The sequence below is a fragment of the Typopeltis vanoorti genome, chromosome 16 (genome assembly GCF_054136105.1).
Source record: "Typopeltis vanoorti isolate ZY-2024b chromosome 16, IOZ_Tvanoo_1.0, whole genome shotgun sequence".
In the NCBI taxonomy this organism is placed as follows: domain Eukaryota; kingdom Metazoa; phylum Arthropoda; class Arachnida; order Uropygi; family Thelyphonidae; genus Typopeltis; species Typopeltis vanoorti.
The window spans coordinates 94,213,173-94,239,897 of record NC_143564.1 but is presented as its reverse complement, the minus strand read 5'-3'; the positions used below and the strand labels follow the sequence as shown (position 1 = coordinate 94,239,897).

Below are 26,725 nucleotides of genomic sequence, written 5' to 3'. Positions count from 1 at the left end.
TCTAAAAGCTTTTCACAATTGACTAAAGAATGATTGAGAAATTCTAATATATATGGGATTACAAATATTAAAATTGATAAACAGATATTGAACTAGTGAATAAAGGTAATATTTAGAACGGAATTTTATTACACATAATTGTATTGTTAAAGACAAGCGCAAGTAGGGGAGAGAAAGATGCACACGAGATACCATAGGACAAATGATAGTAGTAATTCACGGTATAATCTACATAATTCGCCACTATTTTATTTTTTAACATTTCTGCGACGATCCTCTTTTTCAAGACGAAGTAGAAAGATTTAAGCCTTGAACCCTGTAGATAGCTGAAAGTACTTGAGGGATAAATAGCTATTGGAAACTTCTTGTTTCATGTATCACTAATAACGTTATAAAACTAGATCTATTACTGCAGTAGCCACTTAGACTAATGTCCTGTATGACTGACCAGTTAATGTATGAAATTTAATAGCTACACAGACTATTTTCTCAAAAAAACTGAATCCACAATTCTCTTTATTACTGTGACAACAAGCGATTTATTTTTTAAAGTATTTTATTGACATATACATATAAATACTATACCATGATATTTATGTACATTCCTAGCCGAACTGCTGTAGACTAAAGATAATACATAGTGACATATTGTTTTTTTATTTTATTTATTTTCTTCCCCTAAATATTCTGAACAGACCTATATAACATCGCTGCATTCACCACGAGGAGATTTTGCTGGACATGAACAGCGCTGGATAATGTTCGGTATGGAAGTCTTTTTTTCCCTTCATTCATATTGCTCTTAAGTCACAGTCTCATATATTGGTGTTATTTATTGGAATACATGATAGGGGGCGCTTTGTCTGCAAGCATCAGTAAAGTAGATCATCAGCAGGTGTATTTTGATTGTATCTGCTGTACACTTGGTCGACAGGAAGAGGGAAATTGGAAGGAAGATTGTTGGATTGAAGATGAACAGTAACATTTGCAATAATCGAAATGTTCTTGACGGGTAATTGCAAATATTCAGTAAGGTTTAAATACATGTTCACACGTGGTAAATACCACTAGTCTTTTACATTGCTTTGCGTTTGTTGGAATGATTCACCAAAGATTGTGGGCTGTCAAAAAACTTTTTTTTTTTCTTGTGGAAGAATAAGAAACTGAACGGCATAAACGCAATAGTAGCGAAAAACATTTCCCACTCGATCTCCATAACGAGGCGTGTAGCTGTTTGCTAGACAGGCGTCTCTGTGATGAGTTCGCGTACTTGAGCACGAAGATCTTTTCAGTTGTCGACATCAGTCCTAGTCTTGAAGGGGCTACGCTCATTTCACTAATGAGCGTTGCTTTGTCTAGTGATGTAAAGTCTGTTTATCTTCCCGCTGTTATGTGATCTTGGAGAGAAATGCGAGGGCTGTAGCTATAACGTAGATACATTGGCTGTGTGACGAGACAGAAGAAGAATTTGCTTGACGATTCCCACTTTTGCCTGCAAAATAAAAGAAAAAAAAAGAAGAGTAAAACATTGAGAAATAATGAGAGAAAGTGATGGAAGATGGTGTTTGAGATGGACTTCTTAAAGAGTTTAGAAACAAGTTACAGCAGAGAAAGAAGGGCTGTGTTAGGAATAATGATAGCAGTGGTAAACGATGTGAAAGTTCAAGCACGCTGTAATTTCCACTCATGGTAATTGCACTTCGTTGATTCACTTTCTCTGTAACGAATGTTGGTTATGCATCCTTATGAAAGGAATGTGTGTTTCAATGCACAGATGTATATAAAGTATTGCTACGTCTTCCACCACAGTGCTTTGAATGGAAAGAAAAGTAGGTTTAGACTATAATCTAAGCCTACTTTCTCTAAAGAGTTGATGTGTTTAGAAGGCTGATAATTATCGGCATTAAAACTGTAGCAATCCTTTATTGAACTTATTTACTCTAGAGAAGACGGAACGTCCTAAAGCTCTTAGACTCAATTTTAAATCTTAGATCAAAGAATTGAATATCAGTGTTACTATTGATGACAAAATCAGAATCGTTCGTCGATGTGTTTTTTTCTACAAACACAGAGCACAAATACGTAGACTATCATATGGTAGCCTGCATATTCTTTGGATTTGGCTTTGTGTATTTTTTTGCAAACGTTCACGTATTTGAAAAACGTTGAAGTCATTTTTAGGCATCACAAAATCGTGTTTTTGTAAAAGTTTTTAACAGTGACGCACATGAGTATGGACTGCATTTTGACATCCATTGAAGTGGACTTTTCAACCAGAGAACTCTTCGCTTTGAGAAAAATATGAAATAACATGTTAGAAAAAAAGATTTAGTAACCTAGAAGATTCTAGTTTTATAATATTCAATATGTAATTATTTCAAATAAACTATTTTATTAGGACTAAAATAATTTATTTATTCCTGAAATGAATTGTCTGCTTATTCTGAAAATAAGCCCGCATTGCTGCAAAATTTAGCGCGCACACACAGCTTCATTTATTTATTTATATATCATAACATCTGGTAAAACCCACAAACAGTTTCATTTGTAGGATATCTTCTTTTTGGTTAGGATAACTATAGCCCATTGTGCAACATAAAATCCTATTTGCATTCGAGTAATAACTAATAGCAAACCAGTTAAAGTTGAAGGAACTCTTAACTCATATGTTCATTAATCGGTAACAGAAATGATTTTAATGAAACAACATTTTTTTAACATACTGCACGCCCGTAAGAGAGGCTACCCGAGGAGTTAGCCAATTGATTCTTTTTTATTTCTCCTTCATCGTTATTTGATTCTCATTATAATTTCAAATGTGCCGCATCATCCACAAGGTAAAATAAGAGCAGAATATACACGTTACATTTGGTTTAAGCAGTAAGTTTTATTATTATTACCGAAGAGTTCAACTAATCTGTTAAACATACTTTTGTATGGGCTGAAATTAAAAGTTAAGTTGAAGATACAATGACATGTTTTCAGTTCTTAATGAATGCTAGAAATTTTCTCTTCTTTTCTGAAAAATCTAATAAGCAAAGAGATCAAAAGCGTCAATTGAAATACTTCCTTATTTTGAAGGGACAAAACTTTTGAATATTTTATCAGTCGCATGTATTTGCTCAAAAGAGACTAATGAATATAAACTTATTGAAAAACGTATTGAAAATTTTGGGTGATTCTTGTAAAAAATATCGATAGTAACAAAAGTTTCCGAAGGGCATTCACAAAACAAAGGCATCTACAAAAATCTTCATTAACCAACGATTTGGAAATAAAGTACTAGTTTAACACACACACATTTAAGCTTACAAATACTTACCACGCTCAATACCAGATCTGTTTCTCTTTTTCCCAACTGATACAGTATGGTCTTCCAGCGCTGATGCATCTTCTGCCGTTCTGTATTTTCCATCTAGAAAAACAAAAGAATTATGGTAGAGCAACTTGCATTTTCTTTATTTCTAAGTGTTAAATTTCAAGATAGCGATTCACTGCTCTATGAGAAATTAAAAAAAAAGGAGATTCTTGAAAACAACTAGAAATTATTATTTTCCAAGTACTTTGATGGTAAACATAGAAACAACATACTTTTAATTTGAATTCTGTAACCATCAAAATAAATGTAAACTATGCTATCAAACAAAATATTCCATTGGAATAACAGAAGCTATTGTCATTCAAATTTCTTGGTAAATATTTGTGTAGAAAGAGAATTATTGAATGATCTCGCAGTAAAATGTCGTATTAACATAAATATTGTCATGAATGGAATCGTGATTTTTGCTTCAAAGTCTTCAGGGAATTTGTCGACTTTTCTTGTGTCTCTTTTAATGTACGACAATATTTAAAATTCTTCAATTCTCCATTGCCCCTTTTCTATAAATCAACATCAGATTCCATAAATATACATGATAATAAGGCGATTTATGTATCTGATAAGAATTGTTGCAAGTAACACGTTTTGATAGTCCCTTTGTTGTTGTCAAGACTAAAATGAAACAAAACCTTAGTTTGGTTTTGTTTCATTTTAAGTCTTGTTTTTTTTTTTCATTTAAGTCTTGGCTACAAACACTGGGATTCCTCTAATTTTTGGTTGTATAATACGTATATTGAGAGAAAGTTGTTTTACTGAACACAACTTTTAAACTTTTGATAATAGCAAAAGAAAAATTAATTGAAAGAAAATAAAACTGCTGTTATCGTAGAAGACACAAGGATATTTTATAAACATGCTGTTTATTTTAATAATGATATTCTCTAACAATCCTTGTAAACTTACAACCTAGCATAACGATCTATTTTTATGTGTGAGTTTCACTAGCATTTTATAATATTAAGTGTTATTATTTTCCGAAAGATAGTCATAATTTCTTGTAATACCCCCTGAAGGAGTTCATACGATATCCCAGCACAATCTATGATTGTTCTAATTCATATCTAAAACAAATCTAAGAAAATAACTGCATTCAGCTATTGTTGATAAAACAATACCAGTAGAATATACGTTTAGTCTAATAAAGTTAACTTTAAAAAGTAGTACCATATTCTATATAATATGATTAACGTCATTAGATATTTCTAAACTAATTAAAATCAAATAAGAGCTTTCACCTACTGTAATAAATATTACTTCCATTATGGTGCATTGATATAGAATAAGAGTGAAGAATTGAGCTTATTGCAAAACTACTAACATAATGCTGTTCGAAATAAACAAATACTTAAAAAGAAGTTTAAAAATGGTTGAAACGAAAAAACGAGCTTTGAAAGAATTCCTTGTGGTAACTAAAACTTAAAAAATAAAATAAGACGTAGGTATACTTATAACAGGTAGGTAAGTAACATGAAGTAACACGTTCTTTGAAATATCTGATGAAAATTTTGAAAATACCAAAACAACCCGGTTTGAGTTGCTTTTCTTTGGTTAGGATCTAATATATATATATATATTTAAATTATCCTTTGATTAAAAGTTTCAAAGATGACAAAACTGTTTCGAACCAATATAGTTTAACTTCGTTAGATTTAGAAGAAGAAGAATTAAGTATCCTTATTTTATAAAGGGATATTGATATCATGTTCCAAATATCATAAGCCTCGTAATCGTCAGATTAGGATCAATGTCCTTGCCTGTTTATAAAATGTGAATATTTATATCTTTCTTCTGCAGAATATGATTTAAAACTACTTTCGAATAAGTGGATAATCAGTGAAATCTTATTATAGAATTATTGACACTTTATACTGAATTCTTAATACTCTTCTTAAGAGGATTTAATTATTTTAATGCATATTTACGGATCTACAAAGGATTTATTTTACTTTACATCTTTCTGAATTACTTCATATGTCATTACACTAGTTATAATCATTAGTATGCTTGACTCGAATCTCATCCAAGGGAGTCTAAGCATAAAAGTCCTGCTTAGACTCTTTTTATTCTGGACTTTTCGATATATAAATGATATAATGCAGAATACCAATAATAAATAAATAACAAGAAAATTCGATATATAAATAAATAACAAGTAAATTCGATATATAAATAAATAACAAGTAAATTCGATATATAAATAAATAAATCACATTAATATTTAAGAAACTGTCATAAAATTCTCGCCTTATCTACATTTGGGAGATTAAGTGATTTTTATCTTCCTGCTTGCGATTATACTCTGGTTATTAGAATCTGTAGTGGCTTGAAAAGTATTGTATTTGGTCTTCAGATCAAAATTATCCAGGGTAATGATGTGGTATAGGTTTACCTTTCTTGGATGGATTCTTATTAAACAAAACGACAACATCTGATTCTGATTTTATAACTTACTGGTGGTACAACCAGTAAGTTAAAAAACTTACTGGTGGTACAACCTCAAAAGCGAAAAACAAATCCATATAATTCATGAAACCTTATCAGTACTTTATAAGAATACATCTCAAAGATGCTGCATCTTCGATCAAATTTATACAAGACGAACTCAGTAATACTGTAGATTACTTCGTGTTTAATTTAGTAGTTTTTAAAGAATTCCCAAGTAACGTAAAATAAAAATCTCGAGGAAAGAATGCCAGGTGAGGGAGGGTGGAAAGTCACCAGCTAAAATTTTACAATGAAGTGAGTTTTAGGGAAAAAAAGTATTCCAAGTACAAAAACCTAAATTACCTGGGCAAACAGAAAAGGTGTTATAAAGTCTTTTTCTAGGGAGTGCACTAGAGAAGAAAAATACGGCTATATTAATACACTGGTCCTAGTTATTTTCTCATTATAATCTTACAGACAATTAGCTAATTATGTCGTTTTTTTTTTTTCTTAGAGACCTCTAAGAAAGTCGAAAAGAAAACTTAAGGTGAAACAAGTGTGAATTTTCTTTCTTGAAACCTTCGCTTGGCAAAGACAAAACGTTTAATTTCTCAGCGCATTAAAAACAGCAGATAGCCTTCTTCTAACATCAGATAAAGGCATCCAGGGAGTACAAACAGTTCTGGTCTTTTAGTCACCAAGAATAGTCAAGTTAGATAAGTTCTTAGCAAAGAAAGTTTAACGCTATCTCCAAGAAAATGTTCTCGAGTAAATTAAGCATTAGGAAATTCTCTCTTTTATGATGTACTTTCTTCCGGAATGGAGACATCTTCCTTCGGAGGTGTTTCCATAAATTAAGCAGTAAAAGAGAAAATGTTCGCCGATTACGGAACCGGCCACGGCCAAATGAAACCTTTAACGGCTTAATGTTGTGAAAAAGTACCGCTCTTTTAATCTAGTCTTAACCCATTTCGATCCCATTAGTTAGGGATAGGTTAATATTCACATAAGAATGTAAACATGCATTACTTATCCAAATAAAGCAGAAAGATGCACTAATAAGAGGCAATGGGATATGGAAACCAGTGCGATTGAAAGAGCACTGTTAACTGAGTATTTCAACATGACCAAAATGATTTTTTATTCAGCACTGTTCTTAATAGTGTAGTCGTCAAGCAGCTCCCTCACTATCGTATCATTAGTGATTTTAGTTTTTGCTTTCCCTTTTATTAACTGTATTATGCTTATCGGTATATATTCGTAGCTATCAGAGAAATATCTGAAGTAGCATAGACAGAGTAAAATTAATTCATAATGAATCAGATATCAAAAAGACAAAATTAAAATGTAGATATCAAATATCAAACTGTCAAAATTAAAATGTAGAAAACGGTCGGATGTCGTTTTTTATCTCTTTCCATTGTGATAGATAGATAGATAGATAGATATTTTTATTTTTTTTTTTTATTTAACTTGTTAAAATAAACATTACACGATAGGCAACAATGACTATTTACATATTATAAGTATATATTTACAGAGAAAGAAAAAAACATTTTCCTTTCGGGTGTACAATAGAGATATAAATGAATATTCAAAATTAACAGTTCAGTTTCATTCTGAGTTATCATTCAGATGAAGCACATTGTCGTCGTCAATCCAGAAGAGGGTACCAGTTGGATTCCACTCCTCTAGGAATTTCGCGACAGTTCTTGTTTCTTTAAAGTGCTCAAGTTCCAATAGAAGCCTGCTTTTTAGTTTCCGACGGAGGATGTGCATGAGGGTTTGTGCAGCTTCAGTGATCGATGGGTGCTGGTTACTTCTTGTCTGTTTTAGGTAAAAGCTGTAGATGACGGCCTTAGCGCAGATGAAGATGAAATTGCATGTTCTGTGTCTGTTTTCGTCTGTGTGGATTAAATTCCAGTAGTCTTCTTGGCTGTGTGTGTAGTTACAGGTGCTAGAGGCGGTATTCAGGGCATAGGTGATTATCACTTTGTTTGCAGGGCAGGTCAGATCTGACCTAGATAGATAGATAGATAGATAGATAGATAGATAGATAGATAGAGAGAGAGAGAGAGAGAGAGAGAGAGAGAGAGTTAAGGAATACTCCATCTTGTATTCTCTTTTTAATTTTTTATGAATTAATTTTGACATGTATTGCATTTCGTCTGTATTGATCAAAAGCGTTCAAATATTCCTGTTTGTTTACAGTAAACAAGAATATTAAAACAGTTTTTTGTGTGTGTTGGCATCTTTCTGTTTTTAGTCAAATACTATTCCAGGATAAAGTAAGATCCTACTACATTATCCCAAAATATTTTCTTCACTTGTTTATCTCAGCTCTGCTAGTAGTGGATAAAATACGCTAACTTTTAGAGTACATCCAGGAAACCAACCTCTCCATGAAGAAGTTTAGCGCAACAATCTCATACAGTCTCCAGAGTCTTACACAAGTTTATTTGTAGAAGACTACCTGAATATAAGATGTCCTTAATAATATTTGGATAAAAAGTAAGGAACACAGAAAATGAGCCTTGCAAATCTTATACTCTACGGTTTCGACAAGATATTCTCTCCATTGTTACAGCAAATACAGGAATGTCAATACAACGAAATTAGAATCATAAAATTTTCTTACAGCAGTGAGAATGTGTTTGTCTACTCAGATCCCATTGGTAGCTTAATGAACTAATTTGAGTACTGATGGTGCTTTTATGGTAATCTTCTATGTGTGAACAAGAAGTTCATTATTATTCACCGCATCAAAGAGGGCATAGCTAGTCAATGCCTTAATTTACATAACAAAACTAATTGTAAAACAGAACCTCCAAATTCCATTGCTATCGTATCCAATATTGAGAAAAATGTATTCCAAATGTTCACTGTAAATTTCGTGTGTGTGCAAAAGTAAAAATTGATTTCTGTCTATAAATTACGATATTTATAATGCACAGATGCTCATTACTGCATTTTGGGATGATTAGTTTTGCCAGTAGAGGACCTTAGAGATTTTTTTGTATTTTTATTCCCAAATTTTAATTCTAAATTCGGTTCATCTTCATGAAATAAAAAATGAAAAATAAAATTATCAACCGATTCTTGTGATTGTCTTTAGGTGGGAGATGAATTTCATCCCACAGGTGTGAGACCATTTACTACAGGCCTTAAAAAGTCCTTCTTTGCCCTCTTCATCAGAGTTTTCGAATACAAAATATATATAAAAATAAATCCTTATCCACCCGCGGTACATCACCGTAATCCTACCTTATTACATTATGTAATAGAGGTAAGATTTTTCTTAGATCGTAGTGACATACGAAAGTTTCATAACTAGCTGATTACCAACTATAACATGATAACCTATAAGACAAGTTCCACATTGAATTTTATTATTATTATTATTATTATTATTACTTGACACCTCCAGGGAGTCCAAAGACTCATCGAGGGAGGGCTTACTCTGTCTCCACCACTCAATCCACCAACTACAACTAACCGCAACTACGCCATCTACCGCTCACCACCACCATTAATATTTCTACAGAAATTCACAGAATTCAGCCTTTACCAACAGAAACTGCACTTGTTCTTGTATAACAAAGGATGAACATTATTATTTTAATTAAATTCATACAGTTCGAAATGCTTTTGATATTCGCGATACCATTTGAACTTAAATCCATTCTAATCTGTATCCATAGAGAAGTCAGCTGTTCGTTTTCCTATTGTTATATACAAAACTTGCTTATTTGAAGAAGACCTGGGGGTCAAATTAAAATTAGCCGTTGAATTACGTGATTAGTCAACAGTAATTTCAGAACGATAAGTAAAGAGAGCGCTTAAATCTTATTAGAAAACTTTCCAGACTTAAATATTGTGAGCGCAAATTATTAAGTATGCAACTATTAGTTAAGATATTGCATACGTTGAATTTACATAATTAAAACTGTAGTTCGTTTTTTAAATAAGTAGAATTTAATTACAACTTTGTTATGTAAACTTCAAACGACAGTGGAGTTCTGTTTGAAGAATATCAAACTAAGTAAGACGATCTCTAGACACCCGAAAAGTGAAACAAATTAATTCATATGCGATTAGTTCTTTAAATAACAAATTGTTATCGTGCAGAGAACAAATATAGAAAAGATATCGGAATGACAGCTGCTTGCAGTATTAACTGATGCAACTCTTGATTTGTTTAATAATAAATTTGATTTCCAAGTAAAATAATATAGCACGATATGGAATTAATCTGGAATCCCCCTTCTCTCTTTCCTTAAGATTGTTGATATTAGACCCACATAATGGATAATTAAGTAGTCGGATGATTGCGTTCCACTAACTACAGCAGAGCTTTTCTAGAGGGAAGTAAGCTATTGGGGGAAAGAAGAGATTGGCGTCGCTTTTTATGACGCAACAGATGCTGATAAGTACGGTTGAGCGGGTGGCAGAACTTTGGACGAAGTTTCATCAAGAGCTGGGTGCACTTTACCTAAGATCAGCCATTAGCTTGTCTTAGCATAATGTCTCAAGACTTCATTAGCACTTGAATTAAGTGATGAACAACATGGAGGTGACCAAAAAAAATTTCATCTCTTGGAAACGTAGAGCTCTTATAAAGAAGCTGATGTGTTGAGAGCATGCAGACGCTAGAGAGTTTATTATTTATTTAATCTTTAGTATTAAACTAGCAGAGGTAGTTTAGAAGGGAAAAGTTGAACCAAAAAATAGAGAGTTTAGTAGGGAAAGTCGAAATCTGCTTATTCAAATGTTGCATTACCCCAGCAACGAATATAACCTCATATTTTAAGAATTAACAGTCTATTTTTCTACCCACTGCAAGGTGAATGTCTCTCCCTTTGCGGGAGGTTTTGGGTCTACTACTCCCACGGTGACCCAGTGCATATCGAGAGAGAACAATCACAAACACCCATGTCTACGTGGGATTCGAACTAGCAGCCTCTTCGCTGGTGAGTGGATACGCTAACCACTCGGCCAACAATGCTTACTGCTTGGTTACCTCATATATGAATGTTATATGTACATTATGACGTATTCCTATATCTTGATTTAAAGAAACTTGTCGTGGTCGGTCAACCTATTTCTAATTACAGGATAATAATTAGAACCGATTACACTTAATCTACTTGTGGTGACTATCGGTAGATTAACAGCGTCTGTTCTGTTTCATAGGTACTGATGACCTCTTTGGTTGACAAGACCCGGATCGAATCCTGTCTATGGCGTGAGGTGAACCTTTATGAGATGTTTTCCATGAAATGGGGACGTAGTCGCTTTCGTACGGAAGTGAAGGGTGTTTCTTCCGGAAACTCAGGTTTTTCGTTTCTTAAAACAGGCAAAGAGGCCAGAAGAACACACGCACAGACATAGAACACTACGGAATAAGGATAAAACACCTTATTCCGTCGCATTTGGTTTCGATTGCCTGCATGGTAAAGTGTGGGTCTACGTGTAAGCGTAAATCAGGAAGGAAGAAAGAGAAAGAAAATAATCTCGAACTGAAATATTTGATGATGAACAAAATAGAACTCGAGCATTGTTTGGCACATAGTCAGTAGTAATGTTGCATAAAATACTTTTCAATGTCTAAAATAATCAAGTATGTGATGTTTTTACCTACAATCTGTGGTGTTATCGGTGCTGTAATGTGAATGAGTAAGTACGTGATATGGTGAGTGAGGAAAGCCTTGGAAAACAAGGAGAGGTTGGCGATGAATTGATATAGGCAGGCTCTGTTGACAAAGTTTGTGTTATAACGGCCGGCTTTGCAATTGATGGATTAGTTTGTATTCAAGATGGTGTTACTTCCTCAGCGAGTAACACCATCTTGTATTCAAGATGGTGTTACTCGCTGAGAAAGAAACTGGCGAACAAGTAAAGACATGGGGAAAGATGAAACGAATGAGTCAACGAAACGAAATTTACCGATGTAACAAAACAATTATAAAACATTATTCTTAAATAAAAATAAATGTTTACGTTGTCTATAGCCTAGCTCAATTATAATAAAATATAATATTTAATGGATCATCTTCCTATTAAAGATGAAACGGCTATAAACTGCATAATTATCCATGCGGTACTCAGCTCTGGATAGAAATCTAATGGTACACTTTGGTGAGTTCGAAGCAGTTTGGTTCTGAAGAAAAAATCAGAGCATCCAGAGGGGAACCAACTAATCACTAAATTTGTTTAATTCACTGCTGAGTTGATTTTGAATTACCGAAGTAATTAATTGTGTGTGCCTTCTGGCAGGGTTGCCCGTAGATAATACACAGCATATAAAATGTAAGGCCCACGTATATTTGAGCCCATTGAAATACAGATAATTACACTTCGAGTGATTAAAATTGATCTGAATAATACTGAACTTAAGAAACGAAATATTTGTAGCTACTCTTGGATAAAGAGAGAGTTATTTATGCAGATCATACCATAAATTAAGTCAGTTAAACTTAGGCGATTTCTAAGAAGTTATCCCACTCCATTTCCAGTGAGTGATGAGGCTTGAGGCTTCTGCCAAGAGAAGGTTGGTGGTGGTGTAACAGTTTGTTTCCGAGTCTCGTGACAGTTGTTTAGCCCTAACTTTAGAAAGGAGTTCTATCTCTCTCTCTGGTGTCTGCCGTCTCTAGTGTTTCTAAGGAACGTCACACTCCTGAAAACCATGCCACGATATTACTTAGAGATTCTCAAGTATGCCATATCTGTCCATCGCTTGTCGTGCTTGTTCGCTTTATGTCTGAATAGTCCCTGTGTAGCGGGAGAGCCAGTGCCATTCTCATGAAGGTAAGCGCGTTGCATGGGTTCAGCAAACCGTGTCTGCGGTTGTGGGGATTGTTAATACACACTGGAGGCCAGCTAATGGGCTCTTCGGGAAAATTTAGGACTACGTAAACCGAACTAAGGACAGGTTAACGTTGAAGACTGAGCATGGGTAATAATGTATGTGTGCATGTAGAGAGATGGGGGGGGGGGGGGGAAGAAGGAGGTAGACCTAAGTCCTCTTCCTGCATGGGCTAGCTGAAATCTTTTGTTGTTAACTAGTTATAATTACTAGCATTGTCTTAATATAATACTACGGATTTTATTATTTAATGCGTTTATAGCACAGCGAGCAATTTGCGTCGGGTGTTTTGCAACAGTATACCTGCTTTCTATTATTGTCTCCTACTTATATCTAAATCATGTTGACTTATAACGACAACAGTGACTTCAGTTGGTCGCGAAATGTCTGGAATGTGGATTGCGAGAATTAATTTTATAGCAAAATTTGGAATATTTTTATCAAAACGTTCAACTGAAGTTCGTTTTCAATTTGGAGCTAAGCTCCTACACTTGCTTCGTATAATTTCAAATTTATCTACTATATATAATTGAGATCCGACATTTTGTCTTTATATAAGTAATACTGAGTAGTCACAGAGTCAACAGTGAGGATTATTATATATCCGAGGAAGTCTCTTTTGGCAGAAGAAAATTATCTCAAATATGTGAATGGTATTACAATACCATTTGCTCATATTCGTTTTCTATCGATCTTATATTCTCTTTCTGCCTGAATACTGTTATATCAAAAAAAAAAAAAAACACACACACAAGATATCGAAGATATTTTAGCGGGATAAGTGTTTCCCCTCCTCGATCAACGGATGTTTTAGATACTTTACTTGAGTATCACCGTAACATGAGCATTGGATGGTGGGCGGATGATATTACAACCCTCCAAACGTTAGCAACGAATTGAGTGGGTCCACTACGAACCTCACAAATATATTGACAACGGGTCTAAGTGCGTTCTAGTAGTATTTATCAGTCGTATACCGGTTCAGATACAGGCGGATTCGGGCCTGTGCCCAGTTACAACTCATTTCCAGAAGAATATCCATTCTATAGACTACAAAATAACTATAATATCCCATACTGAACACAACCTATTTCATCAATATATTCACCATTCTTCGAGTGAGAAAAAAAAATTCTCACTCCTCTCTCCGCTCACATAACTTTTATATATTTTAAGGGATGCCATCGTGTTCTACCAAAGCGATAGAATATTGGACAGGACTGCCAATATTCTATCTGTCGGATAAGCTCATGTCTTCAAGTTATATCTAAATCACATTGCCTCTATCCTCTATCTCCTGTCTTCCCCACAATATTAATCACATACCGTCAATCTGTCTTCGTATCCAAAATTCCACAGTCGTCATACAAATTTAGTAACCTGTCTTCGAACTCTTCTTTCCATTTTTTTATCCACTATATATTCAAGTGATCAGATCTGTGTGCAGGCATTCCGGAGTATGCCTTACACAGAGATAGGGTCGCTTCCTTACTTTCTCCCAATGACTGTCTCATTACTGACCGCAGTTGCGAGTCACCCTCCAAGTTTTGCAATATATCCCCACTACTTCAATTCCCTTGCGACAATCATTGATCTCCCCAGCTCCTATCTCCTCAGCTTTCTGGAGCAATTCCATCGGAATAGTACACTACATTCCATCTTCTGTGACCAAAGTACAACACTTCTTCACATTCCATTCGAATTTGCACTTATCCAAATCGGATCCAGAAAAAAATATATAAAAAAAATAATGCTTGTACTGCACATAATAAAAAAATCAACGTATAGTTTAAGAAAGACTTGATATGGAAAAAATTATATGCAGTTAGCTCTCAGTATCTTCACTAGCCCTATCTCCCATCCCCTTCAGCATGAACCTCAGTATTGGATGTAGTCGATTTTGGGTAGTGATTCTCACCATAAGGGGCACCTAAGTCACAACATTATACATGCTGAGATAGAGAAGAACCTAATGCGAAACTACCTGCTGTCTATATATAACTTAGTCGAAACGATATTTCAAATGCAGGCGTTGTTTTTATTATTTTATTTTATTTGTTTTTATTTATTGTATTATTCATTATCATTAATTATTTTTATTATTATTTATTATTATTTTTACTTTGTTTTTATTATTTTATTTTATTTGTTTTTATTTATTGTATTATTCATTATCATTAATTATTTTTTTATTAATTTTATTATATTATTTTTATTATTATTATTTTTACTTTGTTTTTATTATTTTATTTTTTAGAGAACAGGGGTAAAACAAGAATGAAAACAAGGATACAGTTTCTTGTGAAGTATAATATACTTTCCAACCCACTAGGGAAGAAAAACTTATATAAATTGGGTAGTGTTGAATTCAGTAATGTCCAATTTCTCTTATGACAATAGGGATGACAAACGAACTGTGAATACAGAGTACATAAATTCTTAAAAATTAGAACAAAAATGAAGCATTTCTAGATAGACGCTTGAAGAGTACAACTAGAAGGTTGTCTGGGTTCGAATCCTATGTAAGAGTAGTAAATATTTATGTGGAGTAAGAGGAATAAATATAACTGTGGTTGTGGCTCGATTGACATGAATAATGGAAAAGAGTTTGGCATTGCAAAACACCAGATCAACATCTCAAGAAGAAAAAAATATGACCTTAGCGTATGACCTCAGCAATTTGGAAATTAAATGCAGAAAATAATAAATGACCAAAGAGTTTCGTATGTTCCAAACACCATTTAAAAAATCTTGGCAGATGGAACGAAAATGTAGTGTGCTTATAATCTTACAATATAAAATAAACTGCTTACGATTTACATAAGAAGAATGATGCTAATCTCTAATTAAAGGAGCATGCGTGTTAGTCTAACTTAGGTCAGTTTTCGAAAAGGGGTACAAAGGTTTGTTATCACCTCGTTGATGTCAAATAACAAGAAATGACATCACTGAAAAGTGTTTTCGGAAAATGTGAAATTCCTGAAAGAGAATATACAATGTTTAGTTTATAACCTTATCGAAAAAATAAAAATAAAATAAAATAAACAAACAAAAACACCCGACCTTAATCTACTAAGATTAAGTTATCCTTTAGCTTGGTAATGTTAGAAATGTTTAATTCGTATTTCACGTCAGCGAATACTCTTTGTTACCAAACTTGATGCAAATTAGAAGTGTCACTGAATAAAACAAACGGATTGTTATAAACCGATTGTAAGTTTTTTTATACGTTGTAGAAGAAATCAACACGACAGCTTATATGTTTCGTTTGTTCACAAGGTAGATTTTAGAAGTGTCTTTTCTTCTGAAGAAAGAGAAAGAAAGATAAATCCATTACGAGAACAGAAAAATTATCTTCTAAAAGAAAGTATACCTACAAGAAAACTAACGTCTGGAAAGAAACACGCGGCAGTGGTACAAAAAGTACAGAAAGATCGAAAAAAAAAACGGGAAGACAGGATAAGTCGGAAATTAGATTCAGCACAATGAGTAGCTAACTCCGTTAATTTCAATGTATGATTAGAATTAATACGTATGCTAGTTATGTATAACTTAGTTCACGTAAGATTACTGGAGGTAATAATAATAAGAATAATCGGTATCCAGAGAGTTCATCGAACGACGACAATTCGTTGAAAATTCAATTCATAGAAAAAACAATTCACCGAATATTTTAACTTTTCGAAAATGTTATGATAAAAGTGATCCATTGAGAACAAAAACTGAACCGTTCAGAGTGAGAAAGCAATGCTACTTTAATAGGGAATAATTATAGAATAATATGGTTTATTATCGTCTTTCTTGTCCGATAACTGTTTCATGTCTGTTCATGGGACTGATTTGCATGTTTCCTGGAGGAAAATCCTAGCCTACGCAGGCTCCAATATTATTATTGTTACTAATAATAATATGCGACTTCAATACAGCAATTATTATGGGATGAATTTTATTCATCCCATAAGAATTCAAATAGAATTCTTATGGGATGAATGAAAGTTTCATATAGCGAATCTGATTCAGATTCGCAATTTGAAACTTTTACAAGAAAATGTCGAACCGTTCCAGTTCATCTATATTCGAAGCAACAAAGAAATCACGTGTCCAAATTATGTATTACCATAACTCTCTGACTTAACGGAATTAGTAGAAGTTGTTGGTACAAGAAGGTGTCTGCACGGTTCAGTTTTTGTTCTAAATGGATTACTTTTATCATAACATTTTCGAAAAAAGTTTCGAAATGATATTAACAATTCCGCTTTGGCAGGATCAATTTAATGAAATTTTAGTCAAAATTTTCGGTGAATTGTTTTTTCGATGAATTGCATTTTCTACGAATTGTCGTTCAATGAATTGCCTTTTCGATAAATTATCTTTCGATTAACTGTTTTTTCGATGAATTTTCATGGAACCGAATAATAATAATAGTGTATGACTTACAAATTTCTTGCGAATAACTTTTCCATAAAGTTTAAACATGACTTCTCATATTCGTTTATTTAAATGCTTACCTACTTTTTTGTGAAAGATTGTTTTTCTGATTACATAATTGCAATGGTCAACGAATGATTATTTCATAAAGATTGTAATTACAGATTACAACTTATTAAAAATGCAAGAACTGCTTTCAATTATTAATTATCGTACTGAAGTAATATTTCGATGAAACAATTAAGTTTGTAAGACCTAATTTTACTAATTATGTTAATCACCATATATATAATTTATAATTAAGAATTATAGAGCTATTTTACAAATTCGGCTTAACTACTGAGATGAGGTTTTAGAGCAAGAAAATAATTTTGTTTAATTATTTTATAGTTAAATTAGTAAATTATAGGTATAAAATAAAATTATTGCGAAAACGTTGTATTATTATTTTATTTTTAAATCTTCTCATTACGAAATGCAAATGGCTTTTGGAATTTCTAAATGTTCTAGTATTAAAACAACTTTAATAGAAATGGACTGAGCTGCACATCGATTGCAAATCCTTTCCCAATGATGTGCTCCTTCACTGAAATCACCAAGTTCAAGATGACGATTTTGCTGTGGATGGTGGAGAATTCCCCATCACTCTTTTGGGCAGTACAGAAAAGTTACAGATGTGTTTACTCTACGCACTCCGTACAATTAGCTAAGAATTTCTGCTAGTACGCTCCGTTAACATGCAAAAGTCAGATCGTGTTATCCACCTGTACTTATATTTCCGTTTTTAGTCTTCCTGGAAGGAATATCTGCGTGTCAATCGCGTCTAGAACAATAATAACTTTTGTAAAGTTCTTTTCAACTGAAAGTGAATTAGGCCGTCTGAAGCGAAAGTTGCAGGATTTTGCCTGTTGCAGATTCAAGTTTTTCATCTAGTAAAATAACCAAATCACCCGAAACCAAATGTTATTAACAAACTAGCTGCATAACCTTAGTTAGTTCGGTCATAATTCTTAACAACATCAGTCATTTTGCAACTAATGCATGAGGTTTCTATGCCAACACTAAATGGGCGGTAATAGCTTATAGTTCTGCAACAGCTTAGTGTCTGGGAAAGAATTCCCATAGATTCTAGCATACGGACTTTTGCATACCTATTTTGGTTTTCAGGCATTACATATTCTGTACTATTCTTGTAATATTACATGATTCAATGAGCAAATGGAATGATATTTTAAGAGCTCTTTAATTTCTGCAGCATGAAATCATTTTACAAGGATTAACGACGATCAAATATCGTCTAAATATTCCAAATATAAGAGAATTGGTACTTGAAGCTAAAATAGTTTTTGCGACTTTCGGATCATTTCTATTTTCTTTATTTCAATGTGTAACTCCGTTTGCTACTTGACTGAAGAAACGTTTTTTGTTTTCGCAGTACATTCTTATTCCCTTTTCACTGGAATTCAACCAGACAATCAATGCTCACCAAATAAAAACTCTTCGACATATTTATCCAATTTCCCTTGTGCACTGATGTTGGTCATGCGCTTTACCCTTTGAGACTTGCAGGTTAAATACACTCAAGGGTGGGTAATTAGCTATAAGAAATAGAAAAGACAAAAGAGAACTGTTGGAGGTTGAAAGAAATCCACAGTAATTACTGCAAAATACTCAGAGGCCTTTTAGATTTTTATAGAGAACGAGTAACAATCTTAATTGTTAGTTATACTGTTTGTGTTTAAGACAATACCAGTGCGTTGTCTTAAGTAACTGAAGCATGTATGCAAATTTTTGTTAGACAATAAAAGCACATCAATCAGTGCCAAAATAAAAGTACTTGTAGAATGTCCTTTATCAGAAAGTTTGCACAGAGTTAGGAAACTATTTTGATGACCGAATTTTAATTTTGCAAAAGTGTAAAAATATAAAACTTACAGCTGCTAAAATTGCCAATATTTACAGTTTTATACATTTTATATCCATTAAGTTGCTTGCTCAAGAAATGATACATTTTATGCAATAAAAACTTGATATAAAATTGAAACAATGATATAAAATCAACAGCACTGTAATACAGTAAAATAAGTTTCTAATCAATTGTTTTGCTCATAATAATAATATAGGTGGCGTACGCCAGGGGTAATCAATACATAGGATGCTTGAAAAGTGAACTCCGTGATCGCGAATTAATACCATCTGCAAATTTCAATTCCAACCACAATATGGCTGCGTCTGTTCACTAGATTGCCATGATGCTGCTATCAAGCATAGTATAAAGATTACCGAGGTGAGTACTGGGCCAAAGAAAAGATCTCAGAAAGAAGCATCTTAAAAAGGATATCATATCTGAGCATGTGTTCCGAAAGCCAAGCTATCATCTACCAGTGTTTATCATCCTTATTGACATATAAAAATTACTGTGGAGTGATGCTTCCTGTTATACAATAATTCATCCAATGAATGCAGGAGATAACGTTTGATCACAAAACTTTACAAAAATTGATTCGCACTCAATGCAGTTTGGAGGTGTGCATTATGATGTAAAGTATTGTGATGCTCTTGATATAAGTCGATTAGCTGTGGTTAAAACCAGAATTTTGACACACCAGTCATTATGTTTTAAGAATCTCCGTTTGAAATGAATTGAGTGATGCACTGATACGAGGATATCGAGGTCATAACCGATGACTGTTGAAAACGTACTTAGACGGCCTGTCCAAAGGCCATTATGAAATCCATTTAAACACATTGGAAGTGTAGCAATTATGAAACTCAGATCAAATAATCATATTAGATAATGGCAGTACTATGGTGAAAATAAAAATAGCTCTGTAGTCTTTGGTTTAAATAAAAAAAAGTCTTGTTAGGATATCTCACAAAATTGTTGTAAACAATATTGACAGCCATGTCTGCTATTTACTTTTGCTTTTCAGATATATTCTCTTATTTCTCATTATATGTATTAGAGGGAACAGGATATTTCGGCATTAACACAAGGGATAATACTTTTTTAATTAATGAATTTGAAAGAATTTTAGGTCTGTAGCGAATTAAAATAATAAAAAAGGTGAGTCACCGATCCCATCCGGAAGTTGCAGATTTTTTCTTCTGCACAACCGACAAAACGACTGGAGAACGTAAACAATATTTTTAATGTACAACTCCATCCACAAACGGTTCTAAGCCCGTACCATAGCGGCGAGTAGGTTAAGAGTTAGATAATCCAGAAACCCGTTCGCTGGAGATGAAGCCACTGAAATCGTCCAAATAAGCATGCTAGTGCTTTCACACCGGATGATGAAAATAATCAACTACGTAAAGATATTCCTAAACATCAATGTTAAAGGGATTGGAATTCAATGTGTACAAGTTAAAGAATTGAGACATTAATACACTTGGCCAACCAGGTTAGCTAATTAACAGACAGAATGCACTAGCTTCATAGCCTTAGTTGCTTTTCTGTCACTCAAACTTTTTTCAGATATTTTAGTTGTGAAAGCATCTCTCAGCGAAGGAATTAGAGAAGTGGTTATTGCTGAATGAATAAATGAATATACACATTGATGGGGATTTAGCGCCAGGAATCTTTATAAGGACTTTTCAATTGGAAGTGAGTTAATCGATCTCATATACGTCAGTATTAGGGTATTTCATCCGGCAAAGCAGGAATGCCTAGCAGAAGAACACACGCATTGTACAGATATAATACACTTCAGTTTAGTTGCTTCTGTCGTAATTCAAAAAAACAATTGCGTAATTGCTTATTCTAAATCCTCATAAATCAGAAAAACAAACATTAAGCGTAAATTCTACTTCCGTGAGTGTCATCTTTAATCATGCTTTTTACATATCCAGTGGCATACTTAACCAAGGCTACGAGACTATTCCATTAAATGAGTGTTTTCTACGGCTCATTTTTGACGGAGGTAAAACCTTACCATCTCCGTACACGACCTGCTAACTCAGCTTCATATGTAAGACTTTATAAAGTTTCTTGAGCACCAAAATAGCGGGTTTACCTTAGTAAACAGCACCGTATCTACTGTAAGGTATTCAAAAATTGTTCCATGTCACTCTGGTTAAGTAACGAATAGACTGTGTGTGTGTGTGTGGGGGGGGGGAAATAAACGCACGCGCCGCATAAAAAGCTCAAGTGACCCACTTGGAATGAAAGTTTTAGCAAATCATCAACATTCCATTTAGTGGTGTAGAACGTCCATTGTCGCCATTAAAGTCCATTAGAGCGAGGGAGTTAATGGCTGCCAGCACAAGCATATTAGACCGGGGGATAAAACAGGGGGTAAGGGGGTAAGAAAGGGCACTTTTCCCATTACACCATCATTAATCTCTCGGAAACTTTAAATAAACAGGCTACTTATTGATCCCACATAAAATAATCATCAGAAAAGTGCATAATTTGGTAACAGCCTGAATAACAGATGATGAAGAAAATAAGTTTAATATCGGCGTAATTAAATTTTTACTTTTGCCGTGTTTCTTTTAAAATTCCATATCACTTGAATCATAAATATTTGTTTGGATTTCATTAAGATGACTTTGTAAATTTCATTAGTTAATCGGTTAAGTAATGGGAATGCAATTCGTGAATCCATCTTGAATTATTTTTTGTTGTTGTTAATAAAGTGAACTTCAGTTATTTATCTTTTGCATATACCAAGAAAATTTGAGAAACATTTAATCAATTTTATGAACAGTTACTTTAATAGGGGATAAGTACCCCTGCTTGTCGACTACTTAGCGTATGTGGTGGGAGACGAAATGGCATTCAACTCCGCTGTGATTCCTCTTGCTCTGATTCAGGTTCGCGGTGCTCTGGGTTGCCTGTTGTGTTCCATGGCTTCACTTGTCCGTTATTCCTCGATCTTATAAAATGTTTAGATAAAAGGCATTTGAAAAGAAAGATTCTTATAGTTATACCGGTGTAAGTACGCCTTTTCTCTACAAATGTCACTATTTTGGACTCGCTTCTCCAATAGTTAATATGAAATCAATAAAGTACCTATCAATCAGATGCGATAAGAGGTTGATAGTAAACATTGATACTTTTAATAGTTATGCTTTATTAAAAAATAACATTTATAGATTGAAATAAATACATTTGTTTTTTGAGAAATATGCTAGTAATCAGAATGCAACCTCACATAATTTTTGAAACAAACGTTTTGGCTTAGATAAGATGTTTGAGAAACTCTTTCTTACTACACGACTGTAGGTAGCCATCTGTTTGTTGACTAAGTGCAATGAGTAGGCCTAAAACGTGCAAGTTCTTCAGCTAATTTCTGATGAAGAAAGAGGAAAACAGCGAAAAATGCAAGAAAGAATGAATAGATGGAAGGAAAGAAATAAAAAAATGAACTAAAGATTGAATTTTACTTCTAATATTTTCGTACACATTTCAGCTTTTCTTTTTCATTGTTTCTGTGCTTTTATAAAAGCGCCCTCTATCAATATTATTATGAGATATCTCATACATCAGGCGAATATAAACCTGAAGAGGCAAAATGAATAAATCTTTCTATTACTAAGGTACTTCGTGTTTCATCGACTTCCAGATTCCAATATGGAGAGAAAAGATAGACGCGTTTTAGAAGGGACAGAATCATCTAGGGAGTAACTAGACTCAGATGATGTTAAAATATACATGCTTCTTCTAAAGGAATATTTTGGTATTCAGGAAGATGTAAAAAATGTAAGTAGCTATTTTATGTTCCACTAAAAAGTTTTAAGGGACTCTAGAAATACACAAATATTAAATTCGTTCCGTCAATTTTACAGTAGTGCGTAATTTATGGATGCTGTACTTAAACCTTCATTGGAGTTCCCCACGTGGTTCTATTTATTATTTTTTTTTATTCAGGAGATTAAGCGTCAATAGGATTCACTTTATGCCATTCGATAAAAATGATTTTTGTTAAAAATTCAGAGTAATAACTGTCGGCTGCTGTTCTACGATATCGTTCCATGCAATATTTCATATCCCATGACATCAAAAGTCAAGTGGTGGAGGGGAAGAACGTGAATGTAGTAAAACGTTAAAGAATTACAAGACAGATACAATATATATACATCAAACAGGTCGAAGAAAGTAGTGTGCTTAGAGAGATAGGACTTCGAAATGAAGTATATGATTTTAAATAAGTTATTCACCAGACAACGTGTTATTGCCCGATTATCAGAGGGGAAGATGTAGATCTTTATATGAAAAGTACAGTATATCACCAGTCAACTGAACAACCTAATCTGGGTCCATCTCTCGTGGCAGGAGGGACGGAATATTTTAATTTCATATGTAACAAGCTGAGAGAGAGAGAGAGAGAGAGAGAGAGAGAGAGAGGAAGGGCTAAGAGCAGTCATGATTCAGTGCAACTTTTGTAAAGCAACCAAACTGGCACGTACTCCTTTTTCTGAACTTTGTGAAGTATACTTATTAGCACCGAACTCTTGAGCAGGATTTGCGCATTATCTAACCTTCATTCCATCGACGGTACTAAAAGTTAGATAAATGTCGTAAATGGGATTGCCATAAAAATCTTTAACTTTTAGCCCTGTGTCTAAATTTTGTCACGAAGGACAAAATGTAATTTTGTGATTGCTTTTGAAACCAAACTACTTTAGAGAAAAGCGATCATAGAACATTTCTAAAATTCTGGTTATTTAGTAAGGAGATGAAACTGCTAAATGTTCTATGGCAATCTTTTGGTGAAAATCAATTTATTTCATTAAGCTATCGCTTCTGTTATAGCTCATTTAATAAATTACTGCGCTCTGAATTGCACACTGTGATCTGTTATTGAAAGCCCAACTGTTTCGAAATTCAGTCTCGTTTCTCATTTGCCATTTAGAACCTGCTAATTCGATATTAATACATATACAATATATGAATCAGAAGTTGGCCATTTCTATCGAAACAAAAATGATGCATTCAAAGTGGTGAACAATGAACCCTTAGATCTTTTATGTATGCAAACGTGACTTTCCATATTTGCTGCAAAAAACCCTCCTAGAAGAATCGCTTACACTTGTGCGAAACAAAAAATATACCACTAGAGGCCGCTAAATAGCCAGCATCAGCACGCTCACTATTAAGCATCTAATTAGAAGATAATTAGAGCGTAGTAAAGTCGTCGCTTCGTTGAATAACGGAGACGACAGCCAATCCTGTAACAGTACTTTCTAATTAAACCTTGTGTGATGAAGGCCTTGAGGGCTTTAAATAATTCTGCCTTCCACCGAATGGGGAAAACTCCATTGCTTCTATCCTATGTGCCTGAGTATTCAGACCATATCATTTCAGTATGGAAGTTTCATAGGCAGTGGGAAAATGCCGTAGGGGGGAGGACTGCATTCGCCGAGTAGTATCGAATCGTATGAATGTACGAAGCATGGGCCTCATTTAAACATGCAGGGAAAAATCACAACACTTGCATTCAAGTACGTATGAACTGTACGTATGGCATCGTCAGGGCCAGGCTAAACAACCCAACAGTTAATTATTAATATCATCTCCCAAGTTAAAACTAGTCCTATCTGTCATTATTTGAAAATCAGAAGTATTTAAATAAATATAGCTAAATCAAAGGTAAGTAGTTCAGTATAAACATTACAACAATCGTGTGCAGGTTGTTTTATAGATCATTATGCATACGTACGGAATGTCATGATAAATATCATAGCATTCCCAGATTACTAATCTTTGGCCTATCTTAAGTTGGCTAAATTTAAGATAATCATTCAAATATGGACAATTTTCAAGCCACTTTAGGACTCCATTAACATTAAATATTTACGACTATTTACAAACATTAATGTCACAGCTGAATATGAATAAAAGCGATTCAGGGATTTTTAATAATAAACTGTATTCCATTCACTATTTTATGCAAATTTTAGAACTGAATTGGATAAAGATATTATTTCAAGATGGTAATCATATTGCTGCAATGACAGGAAGGACAACGTTATTGTCCAACTTTTTTCCATTTTATTTCCAATACGCTGACTAGACGTTAGCTTATCATTCACGATATAAGACCAAGAATTCTGTGTTGAAATTCTACAAAGGAGAACTTCAGGATAATTGAAAGGACATCGGGTTTGATACCGTTTTTAAATTCTCCAATTCTGATTATTGTTGTTATGAAATTAATCACGTGGACAAATATTTAGGCATTTTTGAGATAAAGTTTCGTTTCAGCAACTGTAGTAAGCCATTCCTTCATCAGAAAAAAAAAAGAATTAGCTCCGTCAGAATTAGCTTGTATTAAATTTTCATGAGAATTACTTTTCCCCCCTTCAGGAGCTAATAAATTAATTTCTTCAAAGGACTAAACGACAAATTCTGTTATCTGAAATAAATAAGACGTAAATGCAAATAAACCGAATCAATTAACTATAATTTGTTTGCTTAATTTCATCAACTATTTGTAAATTGTACAAGATACAACTGAATTCGGCTTTATTGGAAGGAAAGGAGAAGAAAAAACTGTCAATTCGACGTATGGATAAGTGGAATTTGCAATTAGTGAGGTGGGATTTTTTTAACGTTCACAGTTCATCTCTCTCTCTCTCTCGTGTGCTTTGATTTCATCTGTTTTTCATTTAAACCAAACAATCTCAAGAATAATGTGGTGCTCTGTTTTTATTTCTCTTTGCATATTAAATTGACGCAGTTTTGTACAGGTGACGTCTATAGGAGAAAACCTGAAAATCGTTTTGATAAAAAAAAAAAAAAGATGCAAAATAAAACAATGTAACTTAATTAAAGCTTTCACATTAATGCTTGGAACAAACTAGTGATTAAAACTTACAACTGATTAGAATTATAAACATATATCGAACCATACGTTAAGAAATCATCTTCCATTTACTGCATATTTCAATTAAAATTAATAGTATTAACATTTCCGTTCGCAAATCTTACAACTTTAGCTGCAAACTCTTCCTAAGAGGGAACGTCAAGACATGGTTTAAATACTATGTGGGTGTTACTTTACGGAAATTGCTGCCCAAAGCACATTTTTATGAAACAGTCGAAGTGCACGTGTATAGCAAATGGGTCTTTTATGCCACAACTATTTTCAATTTAACTTTGGCTCTCTTGCATTTTTGGAAAAAGAGAAGAAAACAATGAAAAAGGGATGGCATCAGCGGTCCGCAGGTATTTTCCTTTCTCTACTTTTAATTTATTTTATGTTGGCAGCATCAGTCTTCGAAATGCAGTATATCCCTATTCCCCCATTTTCCAGTTTACGAATAGGACAACGCACGCACACACACACACACACACATGCAAGACGTATAGGAGAAGGATGGCATATTGCCAGTGTCCAAAGAAAAGATCCTTTTTTTCGCCAAAACTGTAAGAAAGCGGAAATTTCTATAATAATATTACCTACCAGTGGGAATATCTTTGTTTTTATCCTCCACTTCGTTCTCAGCATCCTTCACTGATCCAAGGCTTTGATGTCGAGGAAAAACGGCAAACTCTGAAAGAGAAAGCGACAAAAAATAGCAAACGATAAACAAATATAATTTTTTCCGACTTTGTCTCTTATTATTTATTGAAAAATGGTAACAATGTAAAAAAATGCAACAAATAATGTCATTGC

At 33.7% G+C, this 26,725-nt stretch overlaps 1 protein-coding gene across 2 annotated transcripts in view; it reads right to left on the bottom strand.

Moving 5' to 3' along the window:
- Positions 1-603: 603 nt before the first annotated feature.
- LOC150098186 (lachesin-like) overlaps positions 604-26,725 on the bottom strand; it is a 426,324-nt gene continuing 400,202 nt past the window's right edge. For both annotated transcript variants that reach the window (XM_090406556.1, XM_090406555.1), the window contains exons 8-10: positions 26,513-26,602; positions 3,323-3,415; positions 604-1,492 (exon numbers count right to left, since the gene is read on the bottom strand). In XM_090406556.1, coding sequence (XP_090262682.1) covers positions 1,389-1,492; positions 3,323-3,415; positions 26,513-26,602 — 287 coding nt within the window. In that variant the 3' untranslated portion in view covers positions 604-1,388. The remainder of the gene's footprint in view (positions 1,493-3,322; positions 3,416-26,512; positions 26,603-26,725) is intronic.